Genomic DNA, 19,939 nt, shown 5'->3' with positions numbered 1-19,939 from the left:
GTTCTTTATAGGCTACACACACTGATCGGAAGGCCTATTTACTGATACACACTGTTTGGAAGGTCTCTATACAGATACACACTGATGGGAAGTCCTCTATACTGATACACGCTGTTTGGAAGGTCTCCATACAGCTACACGATGTTTGGAGGGTCTCTGTACGACTAAACGCTGTTCGGAAAGTCTCTATATATCTACACATTGATTTTATCAAAATCATGTGTTTATGAGTCACTATCAAGCAGTGGTGCCAGGGAAAGGATTCGCATATCTTGTGTCACTAGGGCTCAAACACATGGAACGGTAAGCCAGTTCATAAACATAGAGCTATGATGGAAAAAGTCACTCTTTGCATTTGGATTGGACATCACGTAGCGAGTTGGGGTTAAGGTCACTTTTAGCAATATTCAAACAATGATAATGCAAGGTGCATCAGAAATGTGCTTCGGTCGTTACATTTGTAAGGATTTAAACCGACACCTTCAGTGTGACGAGCGAACACTATAACCACCGTACCACACTTACTAGAAATGATAGTACGATTAGGATGACAATTAATATTCTATGACCAATACTATAAATCTCGGATTATGTTTTATTCACATCGTGATATTTAATATCCTTTAGCATACATCCATTGTTATGACACTTCAGGCTACCGTTCGTAACTCCAAACAGCGAGTGATCGGTAAATATCTAGTTTACGATACTCGGCGAAACTCGAGCCAAAGTTAAAAGGAACATTGATTGGCAACGTGACACGCGTTACCCGGCTTGGAAGACACAAACAAATCATGAGAGACGATTATTGTGTCATATATTCATGATGCCAAGATAACCTGGTCACGTGGGATCATACCAGACATAGTGTAGTGCCAATGAGACTGACAGGCACGTCAGAGCAACTATCAGAATACGGTTACTACGTCACGATTTTTGTGATACCATGACATCGGTAATACCCATAGACTGTCAGATATCTGTCAGTGCCTCTAACTGGACCTATGAGTACCGACTTCAAGGATACGTGATGATATAACATTCGGCTGACATAGCACATTTTAATGGAATCTTGCTGCAGGGACATAACCAAGAACACTTTATAGCTGTCAATCCGAATATAAATATTGATTTTGCTCAGACCCATAAAAATAATAAGAAACTAGGTTCGTCGTGTATAAAGAATGGCTTAATGAAGCAATGGCGTCCTCGAGAGGACAATGGAAACGCTTCTAACATAGCCTCTGTTGTACAATTCCATCTGTATGACGAGCATTTATTCGTGAAACATTATCAAAAGTTGATGATTGATGATATTTTCAGAACTACGATAGACCAAATCTCGTTAATCCAGATTCCACCCATCACGGACAATTAGAAAAAAACTATCTCCGTTCATGCAAATACCCTTACTTTTATAATGAATGCAATTGGAGTGATCATAGATTCGTAAATCCTACTGAAATAAGTATGAACGACTTGGATGAAGGGTGTTCTCCTTAAACAGTAGCGATAACTGACAAAAAACGTCATGATGTCATATTTTGGCGATCACCTGGCCTCAAATTCTCGACACAAACTTAAGTTTCAGTTTTGAGTTAAGTTAACGTCTTGGAAAATGCATTTCCAAGAATAAACTGAAATCATAGTTGACAATTTAAGTTTACTAGATAGTTTACTTGAGTTGATGTTGCTTTTTGCTTTTTGCTTTTTGAAATGCAGCTGAGTTAGAAATTCAACTGTTTCTAATTGTCGAACTCAGTTTGAAATTTGAGTACAAAATTAAGGGTGTTTCGAGAAATCGGGTCCTGGTGTCAAACATATTGGATATGGATCATTAAGCACATGCTCATGACACAGTTCAAAGTCCAAAGTCGACTTTGCATTTACATTTTAGATTCCGTGTGTCCATGCAAAGGGTATCGGTTTTGTCACTTTTATATACAATCCGAATACGTATGGAGACGTAATAGCTGTTTGGGTGAAAATGTGGGATGTTCAATGAATAAATAACACACTCATCTTTGACAAGTGTTCATGTTTAAATACAGCAGCACCAGTGTAATAGCCGTTACGATATATCATGTTTAATTGCCGACATGTTTAACACACACTAGAAAACACATTGCAGCTGGGATCTGTCTTTCAGACAATGTTTTATGTATAATGCAGTTTTAACGCTTACGTGTATATTTGAATATGATGTTCTGTATTTAAACTATGAAATATGTATAATCAGAAGCAAGCATTGATCATCTGTTTCTTTTTCATTTTTTTCTGAGTCGTCGAATATAGATCCATGCCAAACGTTTGCATATGGTAATAATTCGTGAGTGGAACGAAATGCCAGTCGCAAGTAAAAACCAGACAGTTACTCTCTCGGGAACGACAAAGATTGTGCAACTCGTTCGTACAATCAGAATGAAACGTGTTTACTAATCTCTGTATAACGCATTCGTATATCGACTTCCCACTCACACTAGACACAGTGGACGAAATGTTTCTCCTTGATTTGTTACGAAGGACATCGACAGCGTGAGGGTAATTTCAAATCTTCTCGGTACACGACGCGTTAAGGACTAAGCACTAGATTGGACATTTACTGGGCGTATTTCATCACGTATATACAGCGTCTTATTAGGGGCTGCATTCGGAGATAAGTCTGCACCTTCACTCAATTGAGGTGTTGTGTCTCCATTGTCAAGATAGGTGGTTGCTTGTTAGTTTCTTGAACGCCATTCTCAGATAATATCCCAGCTACATGACGTCGGTCTGCATATATTCGAGTTTGAGACAGATAATCCAGTGATTGACATCGTGCCATATCCGCCTCAGCATTGATTGCTAAAGAACAGGCCCAACCTGCCGATCCTTCGATTACTGTCGTGTCTCATAAATTACAAATTGTAGTACATAATAGATCAAAGTAAAATATCCGTGAGCAAATTATTGCCTAATTGCAGATATTTAAAAATGTACCATGAAAACAATTATAGCTGTAAAGTCGTCTTGAACAAAAATAAATTGTGTGCAATTTCTTTCCGTGATTGAGACTCAAACAAATATATCAAACATTAAGACAATTGTTACTGTAAAGATGTTGTTAACTTGTCAATTTATATATTCGTTAAAGATCTGAAACTCTGAAAATTTCGTTAAATTAGCATGCTTTTATCATCGGTAAATACCCTTTGTCCTGTTACCTTGATCTATGCATAATATTGTTGAAAAAAGTATTTAACTTAAGGTGAAGGCTGGTTGCAATCAGTTATATCCTACTGTAGTCACAGTTCTACGATTCCTTCGTTTGCCCCCTACATGCATTAAATTCACTGACTGTCTGTGTGTTTAAGACACCTTTAACATTTCTTTTACCAGGCGCTAGTACGGGGCTAAACGGGGCGTTTCCCTAACGCAACTTAAAGAAAACATGGCATTTACGGTGTAACTAAAAGAATAATCGGTTGGCCAAAAGGATATGATGTGAAAAAATATTAGGGTTATTTTCGAGCCTATATTGACCTACAAACGTGTTTCTCAACTGCGATTAGTTAACCGACATTTGTGTCTCCTGCCAACCTCTACAAGAACGTTTGGATCAGCGGATCCACTGATGGAAAACGTCTTGTATAAACTCGATTTGAAAGATGAGTACAATGGTTAGCTTGAACCCCATGTACGGTTAAACTCAGGTCGTCTTTTGTCGGTACCCTTATTTTTTCTTTAAAACTTTATAATCAATTTTACTTTGAAACATAATAAGGTTGAAGAGCTTTCCCTTGCAGTCTGGTGCGTGACGTTTATAACAGAAGGTCTCGTGACGAGTATCGTCTAGCGCTTCAATTGGTCGCTTCGTAAACGTTTAAATCCTTGTAGATCAATACCTCTTGCGTAACAGCAACATCAATATAAAGTATGTTAAGTTAAAGTTTCGCATTATGAAGCAATACCTGCGCATGTGCACAAATCGATTTTTTTAACAACTGAACATGAACTACACACAGATATATGATCAGCTGATCTCCATGAACCCTTAATCCGGAAACCCTGTGTCGAACTGTTCCCTTGCTAGACGGCTACACGGAGACGCCTACAATAGAACATTACTGGAGAAGTACATACACTTAGAGAGGATGAGTCACAATTAGCTCATGACGACAAAATAAGCCATAATTCGAGGTCGAGAAGCACCTATTATCTACATTACTTAAAATTTAAATATAGAATAAAATGTGCTTCGACGTCACATAAAATCGCCCTGACGTCATGAACAATGAATTACTATATATGTATGACACGTTTATCCAGACAGGTAAAGGTTTGAAGAAGATACACTTCTGTTCAGTTTGCACATGTTCAATGAATATTCAATAAATACATGAGGCTACGTATTATGTGAGGCCGCCTTTTTTAGGTTTCCAGGAATCGCATTGACTAAATATTTGAACATGAGCAAGTCTTTGACACACGCTTGCATGATTGGAGAGTGAGTGAGTGTGGTTGAACGTGGCTGTGGACGGTATTTCAGTCATAGATCACGGCAAGGCAGTACATCCCAAAGTGTAATTTAAGATGTTCACCATTTTGATATATATTGGTGGCGAACCGGGGTTCGAACCCAGGATAATAGTTTCTTCTGGCGCGCATAGTGAAGTATCTATTCCCAGGAAATAAGGTGTCTTAGACGACCCATGCCCTCGTAAGCGGATATTAAAAATATGATGTGAACAATTTGTTCTGCTGTTTCCTAGTGGTCTTGGTGTTAGCTAAATCCTAAGTTCTTGTGTGCATGGACATGCTTGAATTTGTTTTGCATTTTTGTACAAGTGTAAGAAAGAATGAAAGTGTTGTTCTCACCCATTAGAAGGTATCTGATAATTTCTTTAACATTGTTCCGCCATATGGCAAGGTGTGGCGTAAAATAACTAAGTAAATCATAAGATTGTTCCAAATTTCCGCATCTTTGAAATTTGACATTTCCAGTGGGCAAAACATGCCTTGCTCCTACATCATCTTCCCTAGTTAATGCGAACGATTGTAAACTTGTCAATATCGTGCGGTTTGCCGAGGTTTCGCTATATATACAATAATGGTTATAATGGAATTATATTTATTAAGTTAATGTGTGAGTGTTCACAAACTTGAAATCCTACAAATATCCACGTAAAAACATCTCTCTAAAACATTACTATGTCTGGAATGGCGAGGCAAGAACAATTAATAATCAAGGTTTACCAATGTTTCGCTATATACAGTACAACCAGAAATTATTGAGAATTTAAAGATTGTAATTATTTTTTTTTTACTCATTACTCACGTATTAAATGTGAATATTAGCAGAACATAACTCCAGATTCAAAGACATGTGAACAGTTAGTATTTTGTCAAGTCACCATGGGCAGCAATGCAGGCTTCAATGCGGCGGGGCAACCACTGATCAAAGAAGTTAGAAAGTCGTGGTCCATGTTGTCTCAATATCGGACCACTTCTTCTTTCATGTCAGCAATATTTGTCAGATTCCTCTTATTGACACTTTCCATCATAAGTCCCCAAACATTTTCTATTGGATTTAGGTCAGGGCTATAGCTTGGCAAATCTAATAATGTCATATTTTGGGTCCGAAACCAGGCCTGTGAATGCTTTGAACGATGTTTTGGGTCGTTGTCCTGCTTGAAAATCCACAAATTTCTATAGAACACGTGAGCAGATGGAAGTAAATGTCCCTCGAGAATATCTGTGTACCGCTCACTGTTCATATTCCCTTCAAATACACAGAGGGGCGTTGCCCCTAACACAGATATGCCACCACACACGTTAAATTTCGGACTGTACTTTGGGCGCTGATACAAGGTTTATCAGTTTGTTTGGTCCAGAATTTCAGTGTATTAGGAAACAGCCACACAGAACTTTCATCTGAGAAAATCACATTGTCCCAGTTAAAATTTCTATGCTGTAATCACCAGTTCAACCTTCGCTCCTTTTGTTCAGGTTTCATGATCGGTGATGGAATTCCTCGACTTTTCTGCCAACCCATTGCATGCAGCTCAGTTCTAATTGTCTCCTTACAGACAGCCACAGTTCCTCTATCAATCATATCCAGCCTTAAGTTTTCTAAACTCCTTCGTTTGTTTTTAGAAACAAGAATACCAATCTGCCTCCTGTCACTGACAGTCAATTTTCTGGGCCTACCTGCGCCTCCCTGGTGCTCAATGCCATATCCATTTGCAATATTTTTCAAAACACGATAAACAGTGGACAAAGGGATGCCTGTTCTACTTGTAATCACTTTAGCTGATCTGATGTCCTTGTTATAATACTCTAAAATCAACTTCCTCTTCTCTTCATCATCCAAACTGAGGATCACTGAAAATGTCGTCTGCTAGCAAGTAAACAAAGGGGGATAACTCAACACATACTAATGAAAAAGGATTAACGGTGTTGTCTCTCTTGGATGAAACCAAGCACTTGATAGCTGGTCAAAGTTGTTTATACTAGAAATCCAATTAAAAATATTCCTCAAATTCTCAATAATTTCTGGTCATACTATACACTAAAGGTTATAAAGGAATTAGTTAATGAGTATTGAGTGTTCACAAACTTGAAATCCTACAAATACCGGTATCCACGTAAAAACATCTCTCTAAAACATTAATATGTCTGGAATGGTGAAGCAATAACAATTACTAATCAAGATTAAAGCAGTATGAGACTAGTCTGAACATTAATGAACATAGCGTCAATGCGCGAGGTCGTGGCATCGTATCTTTATGTAGCATTGATGGGTTTTCAACAACTACTTTTAAGATCTTAAAAAGAAATTCAGTGATTAAGTTTCAAAGTAGCTGGTAACGTGATATCAATCGTTTTTACGTTAAAATTACAGTGGTGATTCCCAGAGTGGTATGATCAGCCGTTCGTTTCTCGAGAGCATTCAATTATTTTACTGGAGAAATGTTTCTGAAAGTAAATGAGTTAAATATAATGATACAAGAAATACAGCGAAATATCAACCTTCAAAACTAGGGCAGCTGTTTAAAGTCTCGGATGGATCTGTTTGACGCTCAGTAACAAGGACTTATATGTGATTTATACGAGACCACTTACATGTATTAGAATCTGCTGCTTATTAGAGCTACACGAGTAGGTTCTCCTGTTGTAGTCAAAGAAAATAACCATAGTATAGATCCATTTATTTGTCTCTAAAAGACTACTTATGAAATCTGCGCATCTTGTAACATGTCTCTATTACATATTGCACTATTATCGACATTCATTATTCATCTATTGTGTCATTGTGATTATACATGTTTATGTATATCTGAAGAAATAATAATTAAAAAGGAAAAGGAAAAAAACAACATTTAATTATTCGACGGCATCTATACTTGGTGGGTTTGTTATTATCTTCAATTTCCCAAAGAAGTCTATCTCCAATCTGTTAAACTAAATGCACTGGACCCGACCGCCACCCGGCTTTGTTTTCAATCCGGTTCGAATGACACGACACTGAACTAGAAAAGCAGTGGAATCACACACATCTTTGAGTGATTAAAAAACCAAAGAATTGCCCCCTGCCTGTGGTTCATATGCACATGGGAAAGCATCAGCATTTAACATCAGAAGTACTGCCTTGTATCTTCATATTCATTAAAACCCAAACATAACCATATAAAACAGTTTCGACTGGATGGTTCGAGTTTAATGCAGATTAATCCCGAACCAGTATTCTGAAGAGCTGTTATTGGCAATGATTCCAGGGTATTTACCGTTATAACATAGTGACAATATAGTACATTGGATATGCAAGGATGGTGTTTATGCAGCCAGTTATTGTATGCTGAAAACTCCGATATATTGCATCCCAGCATTCATATCTACCACCACGTGCTGTTCCAAGGGACCGAAGGAAACAAGTTTTTTGCTGTCCCAGTGCGTGAAAATATTGCAAATGCGTGAACATCAGCATAGCCTGCAGTTGACGCCCAAAAAGCAGATGCATCTGATGGAGACTTGAGAATTTTCGGGGCCAAATGGTATAGCTTACATATTGCTTACTACGGCGTCACCATACATCTGCCTAATCATTGATAATATACATGCATTCTGGATGTAAGTGTGTTAATCACAAAACATAGGAAGCCAAAAATTATCAGAATTATACACATTCAAACACCGTTGAAGGTCGAAGTTGAAAGGAACTTTCTCCGAGTTTTCCTATGTTCGACCCAAACAATGAACTTGGTATATATCTACTGTTTTGCATTGTGTCACGCTCATGCAATCGACCGATTGGCTTATGAGAATATATTTGTCCTTTTCAGACTGGAAAAAAACAATTCGTGACAAATTCTCCTTCCACACCTCAAAGGCTACATAGTGATGAATAACGAAGAAATACACTGATACCAAGGCTTACAACAACCGCACATTCGACTTCTCAAAGTTCAACACAACAGTGGCTCAGTGTATGATCATTTTGAACGCTATTTAATCTTTGCATTCAAATAACATAACAACGCCCCTCATTTGGAAATAAAAACATACTTCAGTTTTAACATTCAGTCTAATAACACCATTAAAGTTACAATAATCCTGTTGATGACGTGAAAGTAAGAACGGAAGAGCATAAGAAAGTCAATAGGTTCTACACTTAGCTACATAGAACTTACAAATATTCCACTCATACTTCAAACGTCAGATATGTCTGTGGTGTAACATTTAGAAATTTCAGTATTAAAGTTCGTTACGTCAACGATGCCGAAGTTAAAAAAAGTAGTCATCATAAATAACATCTCACGGAAACAAGAAGATATCCGGCAATCCCTCGAGGTATTAAAAGGTATTATGGCCTCCACCGTCGAATAAGATACCAAGTTTCACCTATTTACGTTCCCAGTCAGTTGAGATTTCCAAGGAGCCACATGCCCCAGTTCAGAGCTCGTGTGAAGAAAAAATTTACACACTGTACAGAAGTTCCTAATCTGCGTATATGTGTTTACGAATGTCTGACGGCCTTCTGGCAGATCTGTGGATCATGTCCAGAAGTTAAGCACTCCATACATGGATGTGTCATGAGGCATTCGATCATTAGCAGCGTACTTGCTTCATTTGGGCAAAGGTGCTGTACATGGCCATTTCAGTGATTTCCCAACATGTTGTATACCAGCATAATCACTGTACATATAAATAAAGAAATAATTAGGGGATACGTAACAATTCGGTATCAGTACACAATTACGATGCATATGGTTTCAGTGCAGATGAATCTATAGTGAAACCCCCATAGTCCGGACTCTCTTGATCCAAAACAAAATATACCTGGTCATTACAATGTCAAACGTCTTTTATGTGTACTTCCCCACACATTCATCATATACTGATGCAAAATATCATCGTTGATATCGACCGGATTATCGAGGTTCCGTTGTATTGGAATCTGTGAACGCACATTATGCGTGTCAATGATCATATGAACTCATGGTATGAGCATTTGGTATGTGGTGATTTTTTTAATGTAAATGTGTATATTAATAATATAGATAGATGTACTTTAAAAGAGCCATAGAGTAATAATTTATTACCCTAGAAGATCCTTACAGCCTACCAACTTTGAAGATGTAATTCCATTCACAGAAATCCAGAAACCGAAGAATATAATTCGTGAGCGAACCGCCAGATATGATGTAGTACCAGATAATTTGAGGCCGAGGTTGTTTACATAAGCACAGACACATGCCGAAATCCCTATTCAAATTTATTTGCAAAATAAGGCAAAATCTTTGGAACATTGGCACCATCTCAATATTCAGGGCATATGGTGACCTCATTTTTCCATGTTTATCGGAGCATGATTACAAATTGATCAGTTTTGTTAAGCGCATCGATAATACCATACATTACACGACAAAAAACTATTTGGAAAAATGTTTTCATCATCAAACCTCATCTACTAATGATGTAATGATTTGCATTCATTGTACACGTTACATAGCGTTATGCTCAGTCATAATTAAGAACAGGCAGTATTCGGCTCCACTGAAAATACTCAAGTGACCTCAAACCCTGTTGAATAATGAAACCCTTAAGTGACAGCATAAAAGAGCTCCACGCAGCGTCAGAGCCTTGAGACTCATCTATGATCAAATGCTGATATGAAGTGCTTTGTACTGGTGGGTCGTAGAGTCGGGCCTAATGCTTGATATACTGTTACTTCATTACGTAGATCCCCATTCATTTCAAGAGCAATAAACTAAAGTGACTTTTTCTCCATGGCGTTTTCAAAACGCTCGTTTCATTGCTCAAGCATGGATCGATAAGGATATAGCAATCAAATGACGCTGGGCGTTTGAGAGAGGTAGATGTGGTGTTTAAACCATCTAGGGTCAGGATGTATGTAGATGCAGCCTCATGCATAAGGGATCAATGACGAAGAGTGATGTTCAAACGTGACCTCGTGCATGTGATTGGTGGAATAAGACTGGAACAGGAACCTGTTCAGGAAACATAGTGTTGGACGTTGTCCTTAATTATCGATAGATAAGCTTCATAGTGGATAAACAACATGACATACAGTACATACTTATACAAATGTAAACACAACAACATACATATATTGGGTTGCCAAGAAGTGCGTGAGAACGGTTTTACACCGATTTAGCTAACTGAAGCTGAATCACGGCGAAGAACACGAAGAATCGGTTTCACACATTGTATCGTTATTGAGATTCGAACCAATGGGTGTTATAAGTCAAGGTTATAAATACTGGGCTAAACCATCCTACATATATGTAAAGGATTGCATGAGGACGACTGAGGAATGAAAAGAGTTTAAAAATGTGATTTTGAATAATAATCCCACCACTGTGATTATAGGATCGCTGGAAGAGAACATAATGGTATAAGCAAACATCTAATTAAGTAAAAATCACATCATTAATCCGGACCCTCTTACAACAGACCCCTTTATGACAATTGTAGGTAAGAATACTAGATATACAAATGACATCTGTCCATTTATTTCTATTTTAGTCTTGGTGACAATAATAGTCCGGATTAACGATGTTAATAAATGTCAACTACATACTTCTTGAAGCCACTTTAAAGTTGTCGTGTATGTCGACCTCGTCATAAACAGTAGAGAATTGTATTCCTTCCTTCACTCTTTGACTGTGGCTAGATATAGCATACTGGTAACCAGTCCTTGCGAACACGTCGGTATATTCATCAAATATGGCGCCTGAAAAAGACACAGACGACTGCTTATAAACAGTTAATCCTCGAAGTGAAAGTTGCGTAACTTTGATAGATAAAACGATCAGATAAATGACTGAGAACAATAATGACTCCGTCACTTCAAGAGTATATATTTCAATGGCTTTCAAAGAAGTTAAGACTGTAATGAAAGCAACGGTTCCTGAGGACCCGTGGACGAGGTATGAACGGAACTGAATTACTCTTCAAGAAACTCGTTAGACTCCAGCTAGAAAGATGACGGTGCCTTCTACTGGGAATCGAAGCCCACAAAAATCGAACGACGACAGAAGAATGTTAGGCTAATTATAAACGACCACATAAAAATGTCATACATACTATTAAGGAAAGAGGCTCAGGTTATCCTATAACATCAAAAAGTATACGAGTGAATTCAGCTCAAATATTGTGTTGCAGGTTTTCTTTTGTTGGAACATGACTTTCGGACTTTTTCATGAATATAAAACATGGTACCTACCTATAGGGATTTGTCCCTTGAAACCAGCAGTCTTTGAAATATATCCGAGTACAAAAACAACTTTCCACACAAGTATCCGGTACGCGGTCATCCTGATTCAAACGAACAAGCACATGTCAACTGGAGACTCCGTACTATCGATGCAATAGTATCTCTCCCTGTTGCCCGTATCCCCGATGTAAGACCCGCACCCACGTGGCTAACCGATTAACCGTGTCCTTCACCCTCCAACTGATCAGCCCCTTGTCAACGTGAACATTCTGCTATTGGTTCACATCTTTTATGCACGGACCCAAATGCAAGCCCAAACAAGTGAACACGATATTGTGCAAAAGTCCAGGCAGAGAGGAGGACCGAAGCGGCGACGTCTACGCTGGGAGCAGCAGCGAGGATGTTCGGCTTGTAATACCGATGGAGTGAAGTGCAGGCTTATAGACTGGAGAATCGGTAACACCGCGCCACAATCAATGCGCGTGTTACAGTCATAGATTGCCAAGTGTTGAGGACGAGACGAAGGAAATATAGGTTTCTTTCTGAAGTTATCCTTCCATACGGCCGACCGTCTACTTACTGTGCCATTGATCAGGAACCTTTCATCGTCTCAAGCCAAACTGTTTTCCTTTTCTGAAATCTGAAGACTGGATTCTTGATTGCCCGGTGTAAATGGTGATTAGGCGCGTTAGACTGCTCGTTTAGTGGTGTGTGTTTGCTTAGGTGGTTGGTTTGAACCGCTGGTCGTTAACACAATTACTGAAATGCTGCTTGCAATGTAAAGGTGTGTTTCTTAACGCAGTTAGCGTGTGGTATAATACTTTGAGAGGATGAAGCTAATATTCATTAAATAGTTTCAGATGGATTCTGTCCTATTTAGCATACTGGCTTTGTGTTTTTTCTTGAATACTCTTCATCAATCGCAATGGGTTCTGATTAGGACTGGTCACTATTGATTAATCCGGGCCCTAAAAGGAAAATGAGTTGTCAATTGAACCCTTTATTGTGTTCCTCCAAAAATGGAGACAAACGTATATATGGACCACGAATTTAACACATTTACCAATGCCGAGACGTCTTGCCCGTAAATATATGAATCCTCACTCTCATATGGGGGTTTACAAGTTTTAATTTGAAATGTCAGGTGTCTCCTCAGAAGTGTAAATATCCGCAGTAACATATACATTTTAACACATACATGTAAGAGAAATCATTCTCAAAAGTCAATATTATCCTAATGTGTTACTGATATATCAGCCGTGTGTCAAACAAAGACTGACACTTCTCTGAAATCTCTCTGGCTATTCCTCTGGGGATTCCACACGGTAAATTGTGATCTGTCTTGAAATGTGATCAAATTAAGAGTGGTATTTACACTGGATCGATGAGACTACCTGTGTCATGCAGCCAGTGGCTATCATAACATGGCAAAGTTCAAAATACCTGCTTCTAAATGTCATTGTTCTTACAGAGCTGCGAGCATTTGGTCTCTTCAGCACGCTGATACTGATGCATAAATGTGTATTAACGACGAAGATAGCGATAACCCTAAAGATGTTTTCCAACAAGATATCAAATGGCGTGACCATCTTGATTTACGGTGGAGGAACTGGTTCCGAAATATAATGGCTATAATGGAAATAAAAAAACAATTCTTTAAAAGAAAATGTTTGTTTGGAGGTCTTTGCTATTTATGGAACCTTAAATGAGCATTAGTCAGTTCGACTCGGTCACGTGGTAATCGTACCTCGACGGATGTTGCAGATAATATCAATCACAGGTTTTCTTGAGTTGAAATAATATTTTCACATGCTTCAGGTCTAAGTATGCTAAAATCTAGTTTAAACACACTGGTATTGTTGTAATGGTGTACGTGCGCATTTATAGATTACACACTTTCCCAGGTGGGGCGGTGGGGTAGTCTAATGGATAAACCGTCTGCTCGTCACACTGAAGATCCGGGTTCAATTCAACACATGGGTCCAATGTGTGCAGCCCATTTTTGGTATCCGCCGCCGTGATATTGCTGGAATATTGCTACAAGCGGCGTAAAAACCACTCTCACTCATACAATTTTCCTGGTGTTGGTTTGGGAATTCAAACATTTTCAATTATAGCCGCATGAAATTCTGCAATTTGCTGCATGAAGATGCACTTAAATACTAGATGGAAAAAGACACATATATAAGCTGTATGGGAAAAGCATCTTTGTTTTTAAATCCTTCATTGCTACCTTCAAAGATATTTTTCAAGTTGAAAGATATTTTGCCAGGATGAAAAACCAACCAAATGAAGAATGAGCAAATGGCTACCATTACTTACAGCATTGACGGATGTGTCATGACTTCTCAACATGTACAATGCATGACCTTCATGTAGTAATTTATGAATATACCTACTCATGTGAAAAAATATTTGGGTAAAAACCACTTTGCTAAGTCCGCGTGATCACAGAATATTATAAATTTAGGGTATAAGAGACGAGCAACAATCTCCTCCGAGTTGTTGAATGGGGTTATTCTTGAGCCTTTGGAGTTGGACGTCCATTCACCACGGTTCCAGTTTTCAAGGATGATATTCCACAAATTACCACTTGACATGTTAAGAGAGAAAGAAGAAATAAAATGTATGCAATACAACCCTACATAGAAACTTCACTCACGGAAGGTGACGAAATAACGAATTTGTGAATTCATGAGAAATGGATAGCGTCGTTGGTTGTTTTCTCAGCAATGAAGTAGGGTGACGTTCAGCTGGCAGATACCCATTTTGAACTGCTCATGCTCATGCTACAATATTGGTGATATTTAGAACTTTATGCAGTTTTAGACCAGAATGATTTGATTATAAAGTATTAGAAATGTGGATATTTCAGTGACATAATGTTAAACGATATTCAGAGTGAAAGGATTTATTGAAGTTTCAGTCAGTTTAGAATAACGTTATATTAGGCCTCAGGACAACGATACACCATGGGCGAACTTAAATCAACACGTAAGGTGACTTCTTTACGTAGGAGTACCCGATGACATTGATGTGTTGATACCTTCAACATACAGATCATGTAATCATCTGTACCATCGAAAGTTTACATATTAACAATGAGGAGGCTACGTAATATTATCTTTAATTTCTTCCAGCCAAATAAGCAAAGAAAAGTAATAAAATAGTTTGACGTCATAATCCTTAGATGGCTCATTTCAACGTCGGCTTATATCAATATAGTTTGTATAGATTCAATTCAGTATCTGAGAAAAGCCCTCTTCCGGCGTTCCCAATCACGATATGCATAGTGCCAGACCTGTCCAATATGCCAACGAAGGCCTAACACTGCCATTCTCTCCCCAGCTGAAACCTTTCAAAGACCTATTGCTCTATTTGGCGTTATCGACCAAAGGCCTAGGTCATTAACGGCTCGGATCCACCAGTCGGGTCAGAGGTTGCAAATTTAATTTCGCATTGCCAGTTCATCATACCAGTTCTTTCAGGCCACGGCGATTCCTTGACGCGGATTAGGCATTGTCTAATTGGTGGTGACGGGAAGGTTTAATGAGTTTTGGCTTTGCGGTTCCAAGTAATCAGAACTATTCACAGGTTTTACTGGCAGAGTGTGAGAAGGCGGCAGGTCATACTGTGGTGCATAAAACGCTCCGAAAAGAATCTTCTTGATGCATATCAATTTCGGATAGCTCTTCACTTGCTAGAGTGTTTTGGTGTGAAGTGGACAAAATACTACACGCGACCTCTTTGCAGCTGTCAGTCGGTTATGGCGATGTGTTTTGAAGACATAGGGTAACGTTTGAAGTTAAAACACAGATTTCATTTCTTACCACATGCGGCAACTCAGACGGGGTAATACTGACAGGACGTGGGAGCCCGTAACATCCTTGTCGAACTTTTTTGTGATTTAAACGTAACATATACATTTCATATTTATTACGTCTATAAAGTGTTCGTACCATGAAATTTGCTTTAGGGCTCGGCACAGGTTCGGATACAAAGAGGTGATAAATTAATAGCAAGCAAGTGAGTGAATATTGTTTAACGGGAGAGTGAGCATAGGGCTCGGCTTTAGGGCTCGGCACAGGTTCGTCACAGGCTCCGTACAGGCTCGGTACAGGCTGGGCACAGGCTCGGCACAGGCTCAGCACAGGCTCGGATACAAAGAGGTGATAAATTAATAGCAAGCAAGTGAGTGAACATTGTTTAACGGGAGGGTGGGCATAATCCCAGCTGTACAGTGGCGGCCTGTAAATCATCGATTCGGGAACAGATAACCATTGACTGAAAGCATGGGCATCGCGCCGTTCCTTGTAGGCGACCACACGCAAATAGCCACAGCCCAGAACTATGCCACCCGACCTCCACAACTCTTGCGAAATTCAGGTGTTCGATACAAACTGATGTTTATCATGCATTTGTTCGGTATCAGATTTGCCATGATTACAACTGGCTAAAATCTATCTTCGCGAAGCTCGATAACGTTAGGTTGAAAAAGGCCTGATAGTGTTTTATTCGTGTTTTTATTTCTTCAATATTGATTGTGTTTCTAACACTTGTTCCTGTTTTCCTGTTAAATGGTGGGATTAAGAACGTTGCTAATCTGTTATTACTGTGACAGTTCATTAACAGCGACGACACTGTACTTTTCTTTGTTATTCACGCCATGCAGTATCAGGAATGCTCCATCAAATGCGACTGTTATTGTCTGCCAAAAGGCTGCAGGATACGCTAAACTCACATCCGCAACGAGCTTACTTGTTCAAAAATACAAGACGGTCTGGACATCAAGAGCAGAAGGGAAAAAGAAAATGATTGATTGGAACTACTAATGTAGAATCAATCAGACAGCATTTCAGATGTCAATTTAGAAGAAGAAGAAGAAGAAGAAGAAGAAGAAGAAGAAAATATTTTTATTTTTGTGTCACATGTTATATATAAAACATACATAAACTTAAAAACATTCAATAAAATATAACATCCGGCCATATGGCCTATGAGACACAAGGCACTATATTATATCTAAAACAGATAGTAGTAAATAAAATATCACAGCTTTGTAAGCAACAATATAGTGTGGTATATATATTTAATTACATGACTACAAACTGCGTTTACAAATGGTTGTCATTTTAGACATAATGAAATTGCTGGCGTTTGATGGACTTGCCAAGCTGTTTCTGTGGCTCCCAAAAACCAAACACCCATTTGCTATCTTCTGTTTTCTGATTGGTTAATAATGGGATGGGCAGGGCCTGTGTTCCGTAATACACAGTGACTTATTTGCATTGATGTTCACAGTAATTCATGTTTATGTTTCAATAAGAAGTCTCTCGGGATACCATTGGTGAATGTCATTGGTAAGAAATGATTCAAACATGTTTCTGCTTTTATAACGGTATTAACGTCCCGCGTTCACACATCGAGACATACGCTACGCCAGATTTTACGCCGATTTACACAGTCAGTGTACCGGCTTTTTATGCTCATACCTTCATAAACACATGAAAAAATTATTGACATCATTAACAAGCAGCACAGTGAAAATAATGTTGCGTCGTGCCGCAGCAATGCCCCAGCAACAGTAGGGCGTCTGGAGATTCTTCTATGCCGACCAGTTTCGAAGGCATGAGCACAAATCCACGCCATCAGACAATATGCCGTCGATTCAACCAGTCCTTGGGCGTCGATCAATCATCATTTAGGTCAAACGCTGGAATGGACTCAGACGAATCCTGCCTCTCTCAACTATCTGTCAAAATAAATCCCTAACAGTTCGTTTAACTATTAAAATGTAAAAGTAACACAATAGAATACAAGAGAGTATTTAGCGGTAGTATAAGGCTATTTTAGTCGGAATCATTAACATTTTGATTATTGCTATAACCACCGAACCACATCCGAATTTGAGCTGAAATGTATAATATACCCACCCACAGTGTACCACGTTTACTTTTCGGGTCTCTAAGCCTAAAGTGTTACCACCCAATCCTCGATCTTCCGCCGAAACAGATTTCATTGAGTGCAGACATTTACATCACATAATATCAGTGCTAACACCAGGTGTTCACGAAAAGTGGTAAACGTTTCCAGCACTCACCGCTCACATAGTTTGTATACCAAAGCAAGTGTTTCTTGTCTAACTCCACACAGCAGAACTCTTGTGCCGCAATACACCATGGAGTTTTCTCCTTGAACGCACCAGGACCCTGTAGTGGCTGGTTCGTATCCCAGAGTTTAACGTTGGAAATGTTTCAAACAACCAAAACGAGGACGATTTCCCTTCTGTTGCACAAGTAATGCGACAATAATTGAACAGCATCATTAACTCCGTTAAACGCTGTTCTACACACGTGTAACAGCTGAGGTCAAAACAGTGGTCAAGTTGTCCTTTCCAAAGCAAGTGTAGGGTGTCTTCAGCCATTAAAGAGGGACAGCCGGATCATTTATACCCTTTCCTTATCTGTAGGGAACGTTGTACATATCCAAATGATATCGTAGTTAAGGTTAGAACTACCAACTTCGATGCAGACTTACTGACTGATGCAGTTGGGTCGTCCTATATTCTATATTGCACGACTGATACAAAGGCTGATTATATTTCTTTGGAAATTTTAAAACTATCTGTTGAATGTACACGTTAATCTACGAAGTTGGTTAACAGAAATTAGAATTACAAACCAGAACCCAATAGAACATAGTCGTTGGCAAAATATTCCTACTGAAAATAGGCTCTGACCTTTATTTAATGAAAATGCTGCGTGTAACAACTCATTGTGATTACGTACCCCTCATATGCAAGACTAAACACAATTTTTTAAGAATCTACCCCTCTTTTAACGGTCAACAAATGTATACGTAAATGTTAACTAAATATGTATAACTTTGTGTGATTTTTGTGGAAAGACATTCTGTTCTGTTCTCTTCGGCATTCCGAGTTAGAACTTATCAGCAATCTATATGTACGAAGCGACCTATTGGGTCGGTTGATGATAGTGGGTATCCTTCAAGTTGTTGATTGCATGCCATGGTACCCAGACAGTGTGGGCCGTGGCCTATAAAACCAATCACTAGATTGTCGAACTACATTACTTGCCCTTCTTACACCTAAATATGGCTGAGTGCCGTGTTAGACAACAAACTGTGAAGTGAGTGACATATATCATGAATTATTGTCCTTCTTTATGACCAGACCAATGACCTCAGACACATGGTAACAGGAGTAACCAGACCTACCAATACAGATAATATCAGAAACAGAAACACATTTTTCTCTTCGAATGTTATGATGCTGTTAACGTACACAAGTTATGTATTGTGGTATTCGTCAATGAACCAACGATTGTACAGTGTTTAAGTAACACAATATGCCGAATTATGCCATATTGTTATGCATAACTCCTATAAAATCTTCAACATGTAAAGTGTCAATATTTAAACAGTTAAAGAGTATGATAAAATGTCCTCAGTGAAAACATGAGTTCAAAACATGGTTTGGGGAAAACGGCACATTAGTGTAAGTTTGCTGTATTTGTGAGGGAATGACTGACACATGGTTTGGGGAAAACGAAATATTACTTTTAGGTACGATACATTGTTTGGGGAAAACGAAATATTACTTTTATGTACGATATATTTGTAGAGGAACCGACTGATTAGTGTGAGATACGATACATGGTTTGGGGAAACGACAGATTAGTGTTACATACGATACATGGTTTGGGGAAAACGAGAGATTAGTGTTACATACGATACATGGTTTGGGGAAACGACGGATTAGTGTAAGGTACGACATATTTGTAGAAGAACCGACTGATTAGAGTTGGATGCGATACATGGTTTGGGGAAAATACAACAACAACAACAACGATATACGGATGAACAACTTCTTTATTGCTGTTGTTGTTATTCTGTCTGGCTTCTTAATCCCTTATTGTACTGTACAAACATCTCCTCTAACTTGTATATAGGCTCCTCTATCCTCCTGCTGTTCATCACTTGCTTGATAACGGTGTTAGAATCTACACCGAAACGTCGCCCTCAGGGCAAAAAGCAGTTGTTATCCATATTTTGTTATCCTTCCATACTCCATATTGGTGACAAGCTTCAACCTAAAGCTATAAGTATGAAGTCGGATGTATTGCAGATAATATTCAGGAACTTTACACTCAATTTTGAAAATGAATCAATATTATTCATTTATAACATTGTTGTGGATAG

At 38.7% G+C, this 19,939-nt stretch overlaps 1 protein-coding gene across 1 annotated transcript in view; it reads right to left on the bottom strand.

Annotated features, from left to right (window-relative positions):
* Nucleotides 1-12,169, bottom strand: part of LOC124283073 (glutamate receptor-like) — a 110,383-nt gene extending 98,214 nt beyond the window's left edge. The window contains exons 1-2 of the mRNA XM_046719093.1: nucleotides 11,729-12,169; nucleotides 11,084-11,236 (exon numbers count right to left, since the gene is read on the bottom strand). Of these exons, the coding sequence (XP_046575049.1) occupies nucleotides 11,084-11,236; nucleotides 11,729-11,819 (244 nt within the window). The 5' untranslated portion in view covers nucleotides 11,820-12,169. The remainder of the gene's footprint in view (nucleotides 1-11,083; nucleotides 11,237-11,728) is intronic.
* Nucleotides 12,170-19,939: the final 7,770 nt, after the last annotated feature.

Source organism: Haliotis rubra, unplaced genomic scaffold (assembly GCF_003918875.1).
Source record: "Haliotis rubra isolate DU_JTF1 unplaced genomic scaffold, ASM391887v1 Scf31, whole genome shotgun sequence".
NCBI lineage: Eukaryota > Metazoa > Mollusca > Gastropoda > Lepetellida > Haliotidae > Haliotis > Haliotis rubra.
Note: the sequence above shows the minus strand (reverse complement) of the source record. Positions and strands in the feature narration are given on the sequence as shown.